Source organism: Micropterus salmoides, unplaced genomic scaffold (genome assembly GCF_014851395.1).
Source record: "Micropterus salmoides isolate LMB-PRFRI ecotype aquatic unplaced genomic scaffold, ASM1485139v1 Ms_hic_scaffold_8, whole genome shotgun sequence".
NCBI lineage: Eukaryota > Metazoa > Chordata > Actinopteri > Centrarchiformes > Centrarchidae > Micropterus > Micropterus salmoides.
The window spans coordinates 21131343-21148147 of record NW_024044570.1 but is presented as its reverse complement, the minus strand read 5'-3'; the positions used below and the strand labels follow the sequence as shown (position 1 = coordinate 21148147).

Below are 16805 nucleotides of genomic sequence, written 5' to 3'. Positions count from 1 at the left end.
AAGTGGATTGTGTGCACAGTTAAGCAGAAAAGAGATGTAGAAATCGCGTGCAATAACGTCTATGTGAATCAGTAATGTCCCGAGTGCAATACCAAACTATGGCCTTACATTAAAGAGACATAAAGCGAGACTATAAAATAATCAGGAACATGCATGAGCCAAGTTTATGGACACTGAAGATAACAAATTGGCTACTTTTTTTTTCAGAATCCCTCAGGTTTCTGCGTGCTCTGTGTTTTTGTGCTGACCTGCTTTTCAGTTGTATGTAACTACACAAAGGCAACACAGACACTCATTGATGCTTATTTTATTCCATTTTCCTGCTTCACTACCCATTACTGTCATCCTAAATAAAGAAACAGAGAGGAAGAGTGATATAGAGTGCAGGGGGAAAAAAACAGAAAACATGCTGGAGCGAGGTAGAGGAAAGGGAGACTTGAGGAGACATGAGATCGCTTCTACGGTCCCATAGATAGCCTACACAGCCATCTCAGCACAATTTTCCCATTTTAGTGAGCTGGGGATTAGGAGTAGTGCAGATTTTACAGGCTATTGCTATTCCTCGTCTGTTATCTTGAGGTTGAGGTCGCCTTTTGTGTATCCTCGAAGCAAGACCTAGAGGCATACTGCCCTCCAAAGACAAGAAGAATTTTCTTTTTTCTTTTTTCTTTTTCATCTTTTGACATTTGAAAAGTACCAAATTTTGGTTTTATGTGAGCATCACATTCCAGAGAAGTAATTTTTCTCAGATTTACAACAAAAGCGGTTGCGCTCTTTGGGTGCGAGTAACTTAATATACTGTTTTCTACTGTGAAAGGGGTTTGTTTCCCTCTGTACTTTTCTCACCTCTGCTGCTGTCGAAAGGTAAACAGAAAGATAGGACAAAAACACAAATCAAAGTCGCTGTTTTCACTACATATTCCTCGTTTTATCTCTGAGGGTGCGAAAAAGCTCATTAAAGCGAGACTATTCAGTGTAAACTTTGTGAGACTCCTGCACTGGCTCATTATGCAGTGATTCATTCACATAAATCTACTAAAATTACTTTGATGCCAAAACTGAGATACACAGCTCGACTGTGGGGCATGTGAAGCTCAATGTGGCTGATGAAGATAAATGCAAAAGTCATTTAGCCATTGAAAGCGATTCCCACTGCTCTCTCAAATCTGGCCACGGTGGCAGACAGCACAGATATAGCAGGCTTGATTCCACGCCATATCTTTGAAGCCAAGTCTATCTCCAAACAGCCCGCTAACGCTTCTCTTTGGATTAGATCATGGGCCGATCTGCAAATACCAATTACAGCGCTCATGTTAACTGCCAAACACACAGCAAGGGCCAGACAGACAGACAGACAGACAAACGGGCAGGTGGGCAGCCAAACAGGACGGGGAAGCGACAAAAAGACACTCCTGGCTTAAATACGAGTGTATGGAGCATCTTTCCACAAGGGAAAAGGAAAAAAGGGTCCAAAACTACAATGAAATGAAGAAGAAGGATGAGTTGTAAAGGTGAGGGAGGAGAGGTGATGGTGTACTCATGTGTGACAACACCATCAAGTCATCCCAGTGGCTTAACCCTTTCATCATCCTCACAAGTTGAGGCTTGTGTGGGAGTCACTATATTTTGACTCAATGCTATATGTCCAAAAAGAGCATACAAATATATGCACATGTCCATGTGTACAGTAGGTGGAGTACGCATTGAGAATGTGCTTTTGGTTGTACAGTATAGGTCTGGTACCAGTGGTGATAAAATAGGGGGGGGGGTTGCTACATCATCTCTGTCTTCTCAGGTAGAGACTACAGAATATTATCTCAGGGTGCAAAGCTGATGTCAGATTTCTATATTTCGCTGTATAGTAATGTCTGGATATGGCTGTATCCGTAAGAAACTAACACAATTACACTCCTCTGCTTCAAAAAAATGCAATCATGCCTTCATAAATATTAATAACACCATCACAGCTTCTATATTACAGTGCTTACCTTATCCAGCTAACTCTACCCCCTCTTACACATTACACACATGCTAACGCTCACTACGATATATCTAAAAAAAATCCAGGGCGGAACTAACAGGTTTTCATCTCAAATCTCAACTGGGAGGGAGACACCTCTCAGGGTCCATTATCGTCCACACAATTGTGCTGGATGTCACGTGCAGGCACATGGATACAGACAAACAGCCAAGTGTGTTCTGTCAGTGACACCCATTCACACACACACACACACACACACACACACACACACACACACACACACATCCTTTTTCTTATTTCATTAGCCTTTTCTGTAGGGCACAGACACAGACATTTGCTGTCAGACGGATGCTCTAAGCGCAGAGTACTTTGAGACACCAACCTAAAAGCTCCAATGTTACACAGAGACATGAATATCTAACACAGAAGGTCGTGTATAACAAGAACAATAGTGAATTGCCACTATATTCACTCAATTCACTATACAAACTGAAGCCAGTTCCCCCCTCGCACATCTTTCTCTTTCTTCTTTCTCTACCCTAAATCTAGAAGACCAGCGGTTTGTACTGAAGGGAGATAGGCACCACTCTGAAACACTGAGTCATTCTTTCAAAACAACCCCTTATTAATCTGTGCACACACACACACACACACACACACACACACACACACACACACACACACCAATGCGCACCAAGCTTAAACTGCATTTCAGTATTTTGCAATGCTTAAACATTTTTTCCCCTAGCAACGCTAGCTCGAAAACTTCTCAGCTCGTGTTCTTGCATCCCCCGCAGCGACAGCAGCGCAGACTGGTTCATTTCAGCAGCTTGCAAGACATGCTCTCTCTCGCTACATGCCATTCTGGTGATTGATTCCTGTGGTGGAAACTGTATTTGGGCTGCTCTGTAAATCCCCATTGGTGACCTACCCGCGTCCTCATTGGAGACAGCAGTCCCTCCATGGCTGATTTGGTTGGTTCCGGTGGGCTCGGGTCCCCTCAGCTGCACCGGCGTATTATCCCAGTCCGCGAATAGATCCTGTTAGAAATGCTGTCTCATCCTCAGAGTGAACATCTCCTCTACAACGCAGCTCCCTACCCACCCAGAGAGCCCAGCGCACTGACAGGCACACAGAGAGTCTGTGTGTGTGTGTGTCTATGTCCCTATACACACACACACACACACACAGTGGGGAGCAGGAGGAGAGAGGGCTTTGCCAAACTCCCAGCGCTTCTCCTCCTTCCTCAGACCTGTCAGTTAGGGATCTTCACCTACAAAGCACTGTGGTATTAATGTGCAATGTCCATGGAAGGTCTCTCTCTCACTGTCTCTCCTTGGCTTCTCGTTCTCCCCCTCTCTCTGCCTGTCCTCCCTCTCTCACTCTCCCTCACTGCCTCCAGCTACATTTGTTCCCTTCAATGTGGCAAATGATTGCAGGTCTTTTTTTCCCATGTTACAGCTCTCCTGCTAGTCCTCTCTCTCTATGCTCACACTCTCTCTCTTCCTCTCCTCTGTCTCTCTCTCCCTCGCCGTCTCTTCTCACCCTATCAGCTTCCCATAATGCTTTTCTTTCTCGGTCCTCCTGCTCACTGTCAACTCCTTGTTCCCGCTCAAGACCCAAGCCGGGGGGGGGGGGTCAGATAAAATGTACATTTATAGTGTGTGTGTGTGAAAGAGATGGAGAAAGAGAAGAGAGGGCACTCTCGGGTCCACTATTGTCCCTCCAGACAATAGTGGCTCTTAATCACCTAGCAACCTGATCACCCTCTATTCTCTTAATAGACAAGGCATGAGTCACCCTCTCAAACACACACACACTCACGCAAACCACGTCCCGCCTTTCACACATACCCAAGCTCACACGGCTGCATCATAACCTACTGTACATGTAGCATGTAACAGGTGATTTGGCGTATTATTAGACTCTTATAATAGTGGTTTTACGCCATGTTCTTCTTGTTCGCTTCCATCATGTAATACAGCTGAAGTGAAGGGTGATGGCTGAGTGCCACTGGATATGTGTGTTTGTGTGTGTGTGTGTGTGTGTTTATGTTAAGTGTGTGTTAATGTTCTATCCTTTTGGATGGGAAAAATATGGACAAACCACCGCCTCGGCTCCGAGCTGCATCTTGCCGTTGCTGTGGCAACAGTGTATGTTAGGGTAGGAGGTGCACAGAGGAGCAGTTGGAACATTAAAAAACTGAAATAAATAGATAAAATCTATATTTTATGAACTATGAGCCTGTGCCCTGTTGCCTTTCTCAGCCTTAGCAGTTGGATCTAACTGTCGAATGCAACAAGCCTCACTGCCTGGACTGCGTGACACCAAGTGAAGAGCTATCTAGCTCTCTCTCTCTCTCTTTCTCTTCCTTTCTCTCTCAATTATTTTTAGCCTGGCTTCTCTGTATTGACCCAGATAAGACAAAAAAAGCATTAAATTAACTAGATTAACCACAGCAGACATTACTGTTGAAGACCCCTCCTTAGCCTTTATCCACAATATAACACGTTCTTACCATGACACGTACCACAGAACGACACGACTATTATAATGTCACTAACAGTATTTACATTTTAATTTATAAATTACCCAGAAAACAAAGGTCCGGAGTGCTCAGAAGTTCAAAGAACAAAGGTCCAAGGCACTCTTCTGGCAAACAGTCTACTGATGATTTGGTGTTAAAGCTGGTGGTCAGTGACTGATTCGTGCTGACAAGCTGAAAACATATGATGACATGTTACACTGTCACAGAACCATTACAGCGAAGAAAAAGCAGATCGACTAGAACCGGCTGTCACATAACGGCATTGATCGCAGGCTGGTCTGGACGACACAGACATCTCAGCGCAACAATGTGTGGCCCAGATCAATAACATTCAACCACCGTGTGTGTAGTAATGCCGCAAAGGTAGTGCCAAATTGATCAATGCTGAATATCAGAGTGTCCCAAAAATTAACAGAATACTGCTTGTAAACCTGATTTTTTTTGTTTTGTTTTACTTGCCATTTTGCTTTGAATTGGACTGCGTGATCAAAGACATATGCCATGAACAAAAACACCGTTCATGGGCCTAGAAGGTGAAATGTGATGTAACATTCCTAATCATTAATGAATGGGAATCAAAGGAGCAAAGGAGTAAAATAAGCAAAGGTGAGAGACCTGCCTGTTTTATTTTCTATTTAACTCTTTTAAAACTTTTTATTTCCCTGTTGCTTGTATGATTTATTTAAAGCACTTTGAATTACCTTGTTGTTGAAATGTGCTATGCAGATAAACTTGCCTTGCCTATTAACGTCTTATTAAAATGAGCCACCATAAAAAGGGTTCATGGTCATGTATTTCATATACATATATATATATATATATATATATATATATATATATATACCCAGATTTCCCATAGGAGAACATTACTTGGCCGACTTCACATAAGACAATTTAGCGCTTCACATGGAACATTGCCATCATACCATATGATTGTATCACAGCACATGCTCACATGCTAATACACCCACACACTGACACAAAACACAGATGAATAAACACACACGGCACACACTATATCAAACCTCTAATTCTCCTACACACACTTATTGATGATGTAAAAATTGGATAAGAGTCGCAGAGGTCTCTATAGGGAGGCAGTGGGAAGAGTTCAAATCTCATTATTTAGCTGACCTCTGACCTCAGAGCAGTGGCAGACCCATGGTAGTCACCTAAATGCAGCGTTGCAAATAAAAATTTACTCCTCACAATTTGCAAAATGGCCTTTCTAATTTTTCACCCAAACAATTCTTCATTTGATCTGTTTTCTACTTTGATTACTCCCTCTCTTTACCTAATGTTGGCTGTATATATAACGCTCCTTTAGCTTGGCCCTCAGATGATGTTTTTAGGCAGAACTGTGAAATATTGTTTTAGGGTGAAGGAAGGTTGAAAATGTGCTTCTTTTTTTGTTGACCAGGCTGGAAGAGCATGTGTCTGGCTAGCCACTGTGACATACAGCCTCATATATCACCATCACGCATTACTAGTGACAGTGAATGTTAACTTGTCAGCGAATCCCACATACACACACACGCACGCACACACGTCCTCGTCCCTGCCCCCAACCCTTCCCAGTCACTATTGAACCTACACATTGCCATACATAAATAAGAATATGTGCATGGGATATAAGGGGTGATAAACATTGCAATCACAGGACAATACTGCACACTGCAACATACTGCACATCGCCTTTAAACCCATCCCTGCCCCCTCCATCTCCCATCCCCCTTCTCCTATTCCCCTGTCCTCCTCCTCCTCCTCCTCCTCCTCCTCACCCCCGTCCCTGTCGCCCCAGCTGGACCCCCAAATGAATCCCATGTGAGCATTTCTTTCACTCAGGCGTGAACTGATGACACACCTTGGTCAAAGTCTGTTGATTTATCGCTCTAATGCCTTGCCGTTCTTGTTTCCTTGACTATAATACTTTCTGGTTCACACAACTCTTCCAGTATAAACAACAGCATTTGCACTGAGCGAATGTACGAGGGCCACATCATGGACAAATGTGAAAATTGTGTGTAATTTTCTCCGGTTGTTTGTATTTCGACTGAGAGCTGCAATTACTCTGCAAAAAGCTGAGGTCCAATGTGCTGAGGTAATTAGCTGCTGCTAAGCAGACTGTAACTTCACTGTGAAACAAAGGAATTAATTGCAATGATTATCAATTAAACTACATCACAGCAAGAAAAGGAGCATTAGAGGTTCTCTTCTTTCTTTTAGAGACGCTCCAACTCCATGCTTCAACCTGATGTCTTTTTGTCTTTTAATATGTTGTCCCATCTGCCATTGTGGCCGTTCCAATACTCCGCTGTTTATTTAGCCAGACAACCATTTGCTTAGTTAGTTTATTTAAAGTGGAATTTCATTCAGGGACCTGTGTGAGTGTTTTAAACAATACAAGACTGTATCAAAACTCACCTGGTCCAGCAACCCAGGTGACCAAATTGATCAAAAGCAGGTTGGCAGCCCCGCAGCAGAGCACAACAGAGACAGAGACAGAGGAAGAGGAAGAAAAAGAAAAATAGGAGACATATACATCGTTATTCACTGTGTGTGCCTCGGTGTCTGGCTTACAAACAGAAGGACCCATAAGTCAATGTGTGACCCCATCACAGCATTACAGCTAAATCGATGCCACTAGAGAGGGAACTGCTTGCTGACTCTTGTGGACCGCACTGGGACTTCTCCACACAGACCAATAGCATCGACTCAGTAGGGAGCTGGAGAGACAAGATGTGTGCCTGTTAACAATCACTGTCAATACTGTGGGTGGTCTGATGGAAAATGAGATAGACTGGAACCCGCTGTTGCAGGTTTTTACATGTTTGGGCGCCAATTTCAGTCGGGAAAAATAATTCATGGTTTGTTTTGTTTTGCAGTGTGAAGGTTTTTTTAGTCTTCAACTGCCATATTTTATTTCAGCATCCAGATTAAACCATTTACAGAGGCAAAAGAGCAAGAGCTAAATGAATATTGACAGATCTCTGCGGTATGTACTGTATCTGTGGGATTAAAGCAGTAAGCCGAGAAGAGTGTTAATTGTCTAAATCAATTAACCACATTATCGTCATTAAATATTTAAAATCCGGCATTCCTGGTGGAGACTTGAGGTAAGCTGCTGTACAGTAGATAATCCAGGAATTACTCCAGCAGTCATAGGTGGTGATATCTTAAAAAAAACTCACACGCATACTGCACATCTGAAGACTGAAAAAGGTTTGTCCCTGCTCCAGGAGCTTTCAACAACATTTTAGCGCAAATGGTTACTGCTGTTTAGTGTCGGACTCATGGCCAATGAAGGCTGAGATTTACTATGATATATTGGAGTGTGAAACTACTTTAGCCCATTCCCAGAGCTAAGGGCCCAGGCCATGTTTGTGAGAGCTGGGCTGATTGTTGCCAGGGGGAATTTGTCTGACATCCAATCTAAAGTTCATTAAACAGCAATCCCAGGAAACATGCTGCACATGCACGTTGATACGGCCTATGCATGCACGCACACACCTAAAATGTCCTCCACCAGTATGCACAGAGATCTACTTTTGCTACATCTGGCTGCCCTCATTGGCCTGCAGTCCTGGAGGTAGTTAAAGGGAGAGAGGGAAAGCCCCTCTTCTCTCACACCTCGCTACAGCTCAGAGGGAGGAACATCTTATCTTCCCATTGCAGAGAGACAGAGAATTAGAGAGGGAGAAAGATGGATGGTAGAGGGTAATGTGAGCAGGGTTTTGCAGGAGAAGGACATAAGGGATTGAGAGAAATCCAGAGAGAGAGAGAGAGTGGGCAAGAGAGAATAGCAGCAAGAGAGAGAGAGAGAGAGAGCGAGCGAGAGAGAGAGAGAATATTTAATCAATCTAATTTCCATAACTTCTCTCCGCCAAAGAAGCAGCCTTTCTGGCCCCACTGATTAGAAATGAGTTGTTTTAGCCAGATTCAACAAAAACGCAGCCACCAGACCGACTACATTCACATATCTTCCACAAGAACACATCTCGTGGCAGCTAAGAAGCTTCTGCTAGACGTGACTCCCTCCACAAAGCAGCTAAAATATGAAAACACTTCCTACCCACCACATACTGTATGTGTGCACTGATGTATTGATCTCAGTGCTATAAAATATTTCCCCCCTTTTTAAAGGCGCATTCATGTTCGAGGGAAAGATGAACTGGTTTTATTCATCGTGAGCCACAGTGTAAGGACGCCCGATGAAGTCACTCCAGAATGGTCTCCTAGCAACTGTTGTCAGGGGCAACCAGCATTCTCTGCAGACAGCACAGCAAGCCTCGCAGAGAGAGAGAGAGAGAGAGAGAGAGAGAGAGAGAGAGAGAGAGAGACGCACATAGAGAGTGACAGCGTGGTTTAGGAGTGCACAGTTTATTGACTCAAAATCGTCATCACAATGTCACGCTGCAAAAGTATGCAATATTACGTTTATTTAGTGCAGAGATGCATCCGTAGCTGCATGGCTTAGTAGTGTTCGATTAAAAGCCCGCTTGAAACCGCTATTTAATGATCATGTATAATTGGCACATGCAAGTGTCAGTGCATGGATCCACTACAAGAACATATGGAGCATGCCACGTGATGTGTGTGCATACTTCGACAGCGCGAGTAAAGAGAGAGAGAGAGAGAAAGAAAGAAAAAAAGAAAAGAAAAACAGCATCAGAGGAGTGAAAGAAAAGACAGGGACAAAAGTAAGAAGATGTGTTAAAAGGGGAAACAAATCAGAAACAGGGGCCATCAACTTGTGTTTTTACATATATTTAACAATATTGAAATTAATATCGTTGTTGCAACATTCAAGATCAATATCGCAATATCACATTTTGGCAATATTGTGCAACCCCTAGCGTGGTTGAGAATTGACCATGTTTAAATTACAGTTTGCTGTGTCTTTATGGGGGTAAACAGCAACACAATCTTTGCACCCCAAATCCAGATTTATCAACTACCATCAGGTGTCATTACTCATATAATGGTTCATGAAAAGTCTCCTCCTATTCATAGAGCATGTTAAGCATGCTGATCTTGTTTGCAGACACGGACACCCACAGAAATCTGACCTATGTCTATATTTCTGACACAAGCCATAGACTCCCACACATGCCCAAAGCATGGCCACACACTCGCTATTGCATGAGCTAGTCCTGACGCACTGCCCACCCACATTCACACACTGCCCTCTACTGCTACATCTCAAACAAAACATGCAGGTGTTTCCTCTGTTCAAATAAGAAAAAATTACCTCCTTAAGACAAAGTGTGGGAGAATCTGACATTACAAATGCAATATAGCAGATAACAAATCAATTGGCATACTGTTGTCAAATTTGGTCTTTGCTATGCAATAATAGGATAGACAATGGAAACACCGAGTTCAATCTGCTATCTCCAGGTTGATAAGATCTGGATTGCCATCACTTGAATATTAAAATAGAAAAACTATTTTTTATTTATCACGTTCATCTCTTTGTTGTCTTGTATCCTTGATCCGACTATAATTGAATTCTTGTCTAAGAGTCCGCAGCACTAACATGCATCCATTAACACGTCGCTGAGTTGTTGATTCTTCTTGGAGTGAGATTACTTTTCTGTTTCAGGATGTGATAAAGAAAATGGCTGAAAACTGACTGGTATCGATGCTAAATGGTAATAACTGGATTTCACAGTTATTTAAACAGCAAGGTGTGGATAGGAAAATGAATTATCTTTGCTGCAAACACTGTTGTGATAGCCACCACTGTGATAGCTATAGGAATATCTTTGAGTCTGTGTAGACGCACAGTAATCCAACATTAGAATAGAGGTTTACCTTTGTTATGCCCTGATTTACTTTAACATTAAAAGAATTTACGAGATGCTGCTGATATTACTATGGGGGGTTTGCTGGTTTGTTTTTCAATTCAAAATGGAATTTCATGGAATTTTTTAATGCAACAGTTAAATAGAAGCGCAGCAGAAGAGATGGTGGAAAAAAGACGACAACGCGATGTGATGAGAACCTTATGTGTGTAAATACAGACACTAAACTTCTCACTACGAGAAGGTTTCTACAGCAGAAACATCAAGAGGAGACAGAACATTCTCACGCTTTAATGGGGATATATAGTATCTGTCCGCACCTGCACCATGAAGTCACACATCAGAGGGGGAGATGAGGAGATGAAACCATACACGACATAAAGTATGTCATTGGGTGTTGAGCATGTCATTTGCTCTTCTTCAGTCCATATAATATTTCATGGATTCTCCTGAAAAGTCGGAGACCGTGAGAGCAAGCCTCACCAGCGTTAGTAGCCCAGAGGCTGGGATAAGCTGAATTCAACTCTGGACTGGCCTGATAAAGGGATGATGAAAGCAGAAGGGTAAAATGCTCTCTCCTCCCTCATTAGCTGCTGCTGTGACCTTATTTGCAAGGAACTTGAGTCCTGATGGCTCAACTGAAGCTGCTCAGTGGTCAGCCAGCGCTAGAAGACTGTGGGTGCACTGGTGCCTTAAAAAAGCATGCACTTTCACTTCCTTGTCTATGGGAAAGGGACAGTTTAGAGAAAGCAAGAAATGAAACCCCAAGAAAGCATAAAAGGGAAAACGTGAATGCCGTGATCGGCATCATTTGATAAGCTTTGCCATCTACAGTGATGTATAGTAGATGATACTTAACATAGAACAACTTCATTTGAATCTAATTTGAATCATTTTGAAACAAGATCTAGTAAATCTGATGCATATGCTTATATGAGATGTGGCTATGAAGCAATACTTATATGGGCTGCTGGCTGGTGTGTCTACTGGGTAATGTATTATGCATTACAGAGGGGATTAGTGTGGCTAAGGTCTTGTAATGCATGAAATCAGCAGCCCTGATATCAGACATCAGTCAGTCATATCAGCCTATTAGCAGCAAAAAAACAAACTTCAACAGAAAAAAAGAATTCGTTTGATAGCAACAATCAGGAACCGCTTTTATTACCCTGTGTGTTTGTGTGTGTGTTTTGGTACAAATGTGAACAGACTCCTGGGGAGATGCCATTTACAGTAACATGCGCAGCCGCTGTTGACCTTCCTGCTCCCTGACCTGCTGATACCTGCAGGGGTTGCACGCTTTAACTAAGCAACTGTGCTCAGACCACCTGTTGAAATGCCATTCAAAGGACAAGACAGAACAGAGACACACTACTCTCCCTGCAACCTCCAGGAATCCAATCAGCCTTGCCACATTCATGGAGCATCATTAAAAGCAAGAACAGGCGTCATTTACTCTTTCCTTGTGGCGTGTGTTCGACTTTACCTGGATCTGATTCAATAGTCTTCAGCTCCCTCTAGAGGCGGACAAGTTAAGCTACAATGAACTGTTTACTGCATGTGCTCCTTGTTCTCTCGCTGTGTCCTGCTCTTTCATCATCTCCCTTCCGTCATCACTCCATGGTGAATCATCTCTAAAAATGTGTGTGGTGGTACACACACACACCATTCTGAATCCTGTCACAGCTCTGCTATTATGTTTCAAAGTGGAAGCGCTTTCATATTTAAAACCCACCAAAAACCACCATTCCTCCTTATTTACAGCCACCCAGCACTATGTTAAGCACTCCCCAAAAAAGTGAGTCACCAGACATCATAGTTATTACTGGTTTGTAAGTGTGTTACTTTTTTACCTTGTTCTATGTATGTTCATTTGGACAAACTCAGGTGTTATACTGGATTCAGATTTTTGAAGAGCTGCCATGAATAATCAAATTTAAGTAACTATTTTGATCATCCCTATCATAGTAAACTGTACATTCATATATTTTTTAATAGGTGAAATGATTAATAAACTTATTTACTTATTAAAAGAATTTATTTTGTGTTAAAAATATTTCCACCACACCTCAACTGAATTCATCAAAATAGAATGAAGACAAGCTGCAAAGTCAGTCTCTGAGCAGGATCCAATTGAGTACTGCTTCAGGCATCTCCCTGTTAGTGGCTACTTTTGATCTGTACAGATATTATTAAAAAAAAGTCAAAAATTAACTAGTGTAAAAATGTAACTGAAATTCATTGTGACTCCATGAATTGCACAGAAAAAATGAGACAACGTTACTTTTGAGTATTAATGGTTGTGCAAGTTCCTCAACATTTAGCCACATGTTAGGTGACATTTCTCAAAAACCGCGTTGCTTCATGTTGCAAACAGGATGTTGGTGCACACTCTCGGCCCTTCTGGTTTCACTGCTTTATTTCACTCAAGAAAAGTGGAAACAGTAGGTCATTCACCCCTCCTGCCATTTGCTATGAGCCAATCGGAACTCACTGTCACAACTAGACTAACATCTCCCCACCTACTGTGTCTTCCTCCGGGGGCAAAATGGAGATAAAGACATACATATAATATATAGTCTTTACAGAATATCTGCTTACTTTTTCACTAAATATTTGAGTCAACAGGCGTGAGATTTTGTGGGAGAATTGTTTTTCAATAGTGAAAAATGAGTAATCGACTGTCCAAATACCACATTACAGAGTAAAGACACTGCAACTGTTCAAATAATAGAATACAAAAAACTCCAAAATCAGGTAATTTCACCTCACTTCCAAATGTAAAAAAATGCTATCAAACCATTATTTTGCACATTAAGTTCCTTTAAAATTCATCAGTGTGATCAGACCCTTCCCTTTTTCTAGTCTGAAGGCTTTGTTCTTTTGTTGTGGCCTGTGATTCTGATCATTTCGGGCACAGCTGCTCACTCAAAAAAGGGGAATCAGCAAGACATTTCATTTCAAGACATCATTTTCATAAATATGCACAGGTTCACGTCACAGTTGTGTGTGTACTGAATGTGCGTGTTGTATGCTTGTGTGTGCATTTGCCAATTAAAATGTTAACAAGCGAGATTCTCACCTAATCCTGATGGACAGTGGAACCCTGGTGCAAGAGAGGGTGAAGTGAAAGGGTTGGTTAGGGATCAAGGATCAAGGGCCAAAATGTATTTATTTTTGTTAAGTATAGCTTGAATATGAATGATGTGCAAAGTGATTCACCGGTCATATCGGCTCTCCCTGGCTCCCTATCCTGTCAGTGCTGCTAACAAGACAGCTCTTCATAATGACAAGGACCTGTTCGCTGTTAACTCACTCCATATGGAAGACATTCAGCCCCACTGGGACCTGTGTCAACCGGAGTGTGAAACGTCAGAAGCATGCACACACTGTACACACACACACACACACACACACACACACACACACGCATACATTCACAGCAACAGACATACACACAAAAGGGAGAGAAAGTGAACTTGGAAGCAAAAAGAGATCGCTCTTCCTACTTAGACATCTGCTCAGTCCCAGAGACAGATGGTGAGCCAATCAGACCGCCTGGTGCCTCTGCTACTCTCCGCCTCCCATGCCACCCCGCTGCCCCTCCCCTAAACCTGCGCCCTGGCACACATGACAGGTGGCACCTTGCAAATGTGACACCGTCACTGCCCTGGAAAATAATTTATGTATTGGTCGCATTGAACCGGCAAAGGCAAATAATCACAAATGTGAGTCAAACCCACTTTAACTTGTCTTTCACTTTCACAACAAATTTCTCCACAGAAAATTGCTGGTAAATTCAGTGCATCTGTACCATACCCAGAGACTTGCCTCAGTTTCGGTTATGACTGATTAAACTGGAATTCACCGAGCTGACTGTGTTTTGATGCTGCGGCACTGAGCAGAAAACCCTCATTTATCTACCCTGAAAGGTTTATTTCCACGGCAGTTTGACCTTCTAAAGGGGACAGCCGTCAGATAAATATCATGTGTGGGCTTTGCTGCTGGTAATATCCTGCAAGCCAACTGAAATTAGATAGGAATCTCTTAAAGCTGTGGAGGGAATTTCATCTCAACATTTTGTTTGTTCTGAAAGCACTGATTGACTGCACCATATAGTAGGTCATGTGTGAGTACGCGGTATAGTGTGGAAATGTAGGTGTGTGTGTGGGTGAGACGGAAAGAAAGCTGCGGTTCTTTGTCCTGCTGCTGTTCAATCAATAAACCTGCCAGTATCTTACAGCGAATGCAAATACACATCTCAGCCCATATTTATGCACAAACTCATACACTGCATCGACCAAAGACTCGCATAATTAGCAAGCCTTGTTTCATCTGAGCAACTTTTGTGCATGTCAATGAACCGCAGAGGTAGCCAGAGAAGAGATGGAGAAGAGCCCTAATAAACATCAGGATGAAGGCAGAGAGACAGAGCACAGGGATGCACTGGCAGACTTTGATGAGCATCTGCCAGGGTTTACATGCTGGGTCATGTACTGCTCGTTAATGGCGGTTTCATTAACCCATTCCTCACAGATACACAAGCTTAGTTCAGCTGATAACCTGGAAGGAATGCTGTCACACCCCACTGAGACATATACATTAACATGCAGGAGCAGATGCACTTCTCTCACACACACACACACACACACACACACACACACACACACCACACCTGAGACCTTCCCCTGGCTAAACACACACACACACACACACACACACACGCACAAATGCCCACAGCTGAGCGAGCAGATCCTCTGGTGAAGTCAATTATAATTGAGGCGCCATCACCTCCGCAGCTCATCAATAGTCCTTAAACAGGCTCCAGTGTAAACAGCTCAGGAGATTCAATGGTATGCAGGTCTCACACTCACACACACACACACACACACACACACACACAAACCCTTATGCATTTATGCATGTGGTGAGAGGTGTGAACCATTTCTCTAGCCTGCGCTTCCTCTTGGTTACTCTCGTTTTCACTCAGGACTAAGTGTTTTCGCTTCCTAGTGCGTTGAAAACATTGACATTTTAGCAAAACAAACAAACTAAAAAATCTTCAGCTTCTGTAGAGAGCCATTTCACAAAGCCAAATCCAGCTTAAGGCAGAGTTACTCTGATATCCCCTTTGATCTTGGACAGGCTAATCAATACTGTGATCATGGACAACTTTCAAAGCTGAACACCAGACAATCAAACCTCCAATCAATACCAAACCTGAGCTGTGTCCATGACTTTGTGGGCTCAGCAAATGGTTTTACATTCAACCTTGAAGCAACTACTTATGTAATAGCACCCAGATAATAGCATAATAATCCTGCTTTAATCAATATTTTTATAGTTAACATTAAATCAAATTATTAACGTTATGCGTATTGTAAGGGGTCGTTCAGCTCTATTGAGCTTTTCTGCCTATTTAAGCTCGTAGTCTGTAAGCTATATGGTTCAATAGCAGTTCTCTCATCAGCTGTTTCCAGCAGCAGTAGGCAGCTGACAAGACAAGTTAGCTGCTAGCTAGCGTTAGCTGGTGAACAAAGTCCAGCAGCTGGCGAGAGAAAGACAAATATTGTTCTCAGCAGTTGGAGGACACCAAACCAGAGTTAAGAGGAGAATAAATATCAGACTTACATTTTGTCAGGTGGCCACAGACATCCCTCATGCGGGACAATAAAATTGTTTCATTTCCACTGTATGCTCACATCAGTAACAACTTCGTGAGGCGGTTCAGTTAGTGTGTCTGTGAGACTGCTCTTCTGCCCCCTGGTGGCTAAACGATTAACGTTAATCAACAAACTTCTACAGTTACTGCAGGCCTGCTGCTGTTTGAAATGGACAGAAAAATATGTATTTTCAATTGTCTAACCCATAAATAAATCTACGTTTGGCCATTTAACTTATACTAAGACATATATGTCACATAATTGTTTCAAAATGTGGCCAAAGGTGTTGTCATTTTTTGTAGAACCTGCAAATATTTTTTAAGAGCATTAACGGTGCATCTGCAAGTCAGTGACATACACAGCCACATTGCACTGAGAAATGAAAACAAAACAACAACATCCAACATAAATGTAATGAGTTTGTCCTAAAGAGATAAATCATTTTTGAATAGAGAGATCAAAAATGTTTGATCTTGGTATAGTTGCTTTTCCTTATACCATGATTTCTGGTGTTTTACATGAGTAAAATTATCAAAACATTACAAGGTTTCCTTTCTTCCATTTTTGTATATACTGAAATGTTGCTTATGGTAAGATATGCTGTTTAGGATTTATATACCTCACACAACAGCCTTGATTTGTGTTGTGGGCACAGGTCCAGGAACACAACAACCTATTAATATTCATATTTATCACACAACAAAAAAGTAAAGTGTATTAATTAACACTATTGATTTCGTCATCATAAGAGAATGAGCAGATTGAACACAACTTGATGAGGTGTGTCAATAGCATTTTCTTTCTGG

General features: G+C 42.2%; 1 protein-coding gene across 2 annotated transcripts in view; it reads right to left on the bottom strand.

Moving 5' to 3' along the window:
* frmd4a (FERM domain containing 4A) overlaps positions 1–16075 on the bottom strand; it is a 100109-nt gene extending 84034 nt beyond the window's left edge. Inside the window, exon 1 of one of the 2 annotated variants that reach the window (XM_038705362.1) lies at positions 15968–16075. Coding sequence is in view for 1 of the 2 variants with exons in the window: in XM_038705359.1 (XP_038561287.1) it covers positions 2913–2945 (33 nt within the window). In the remaining variant the exon portion in view is untranslated. Of the gene's footprint in view, positions 1–2912; positions 3115–15967 lie in introns of those variants that run through there. The other variant, XM_038705359.1, reaches the window with a different exon arrangement.
* Positions 16076–16805: the final 730 nt, after the last annotated feature.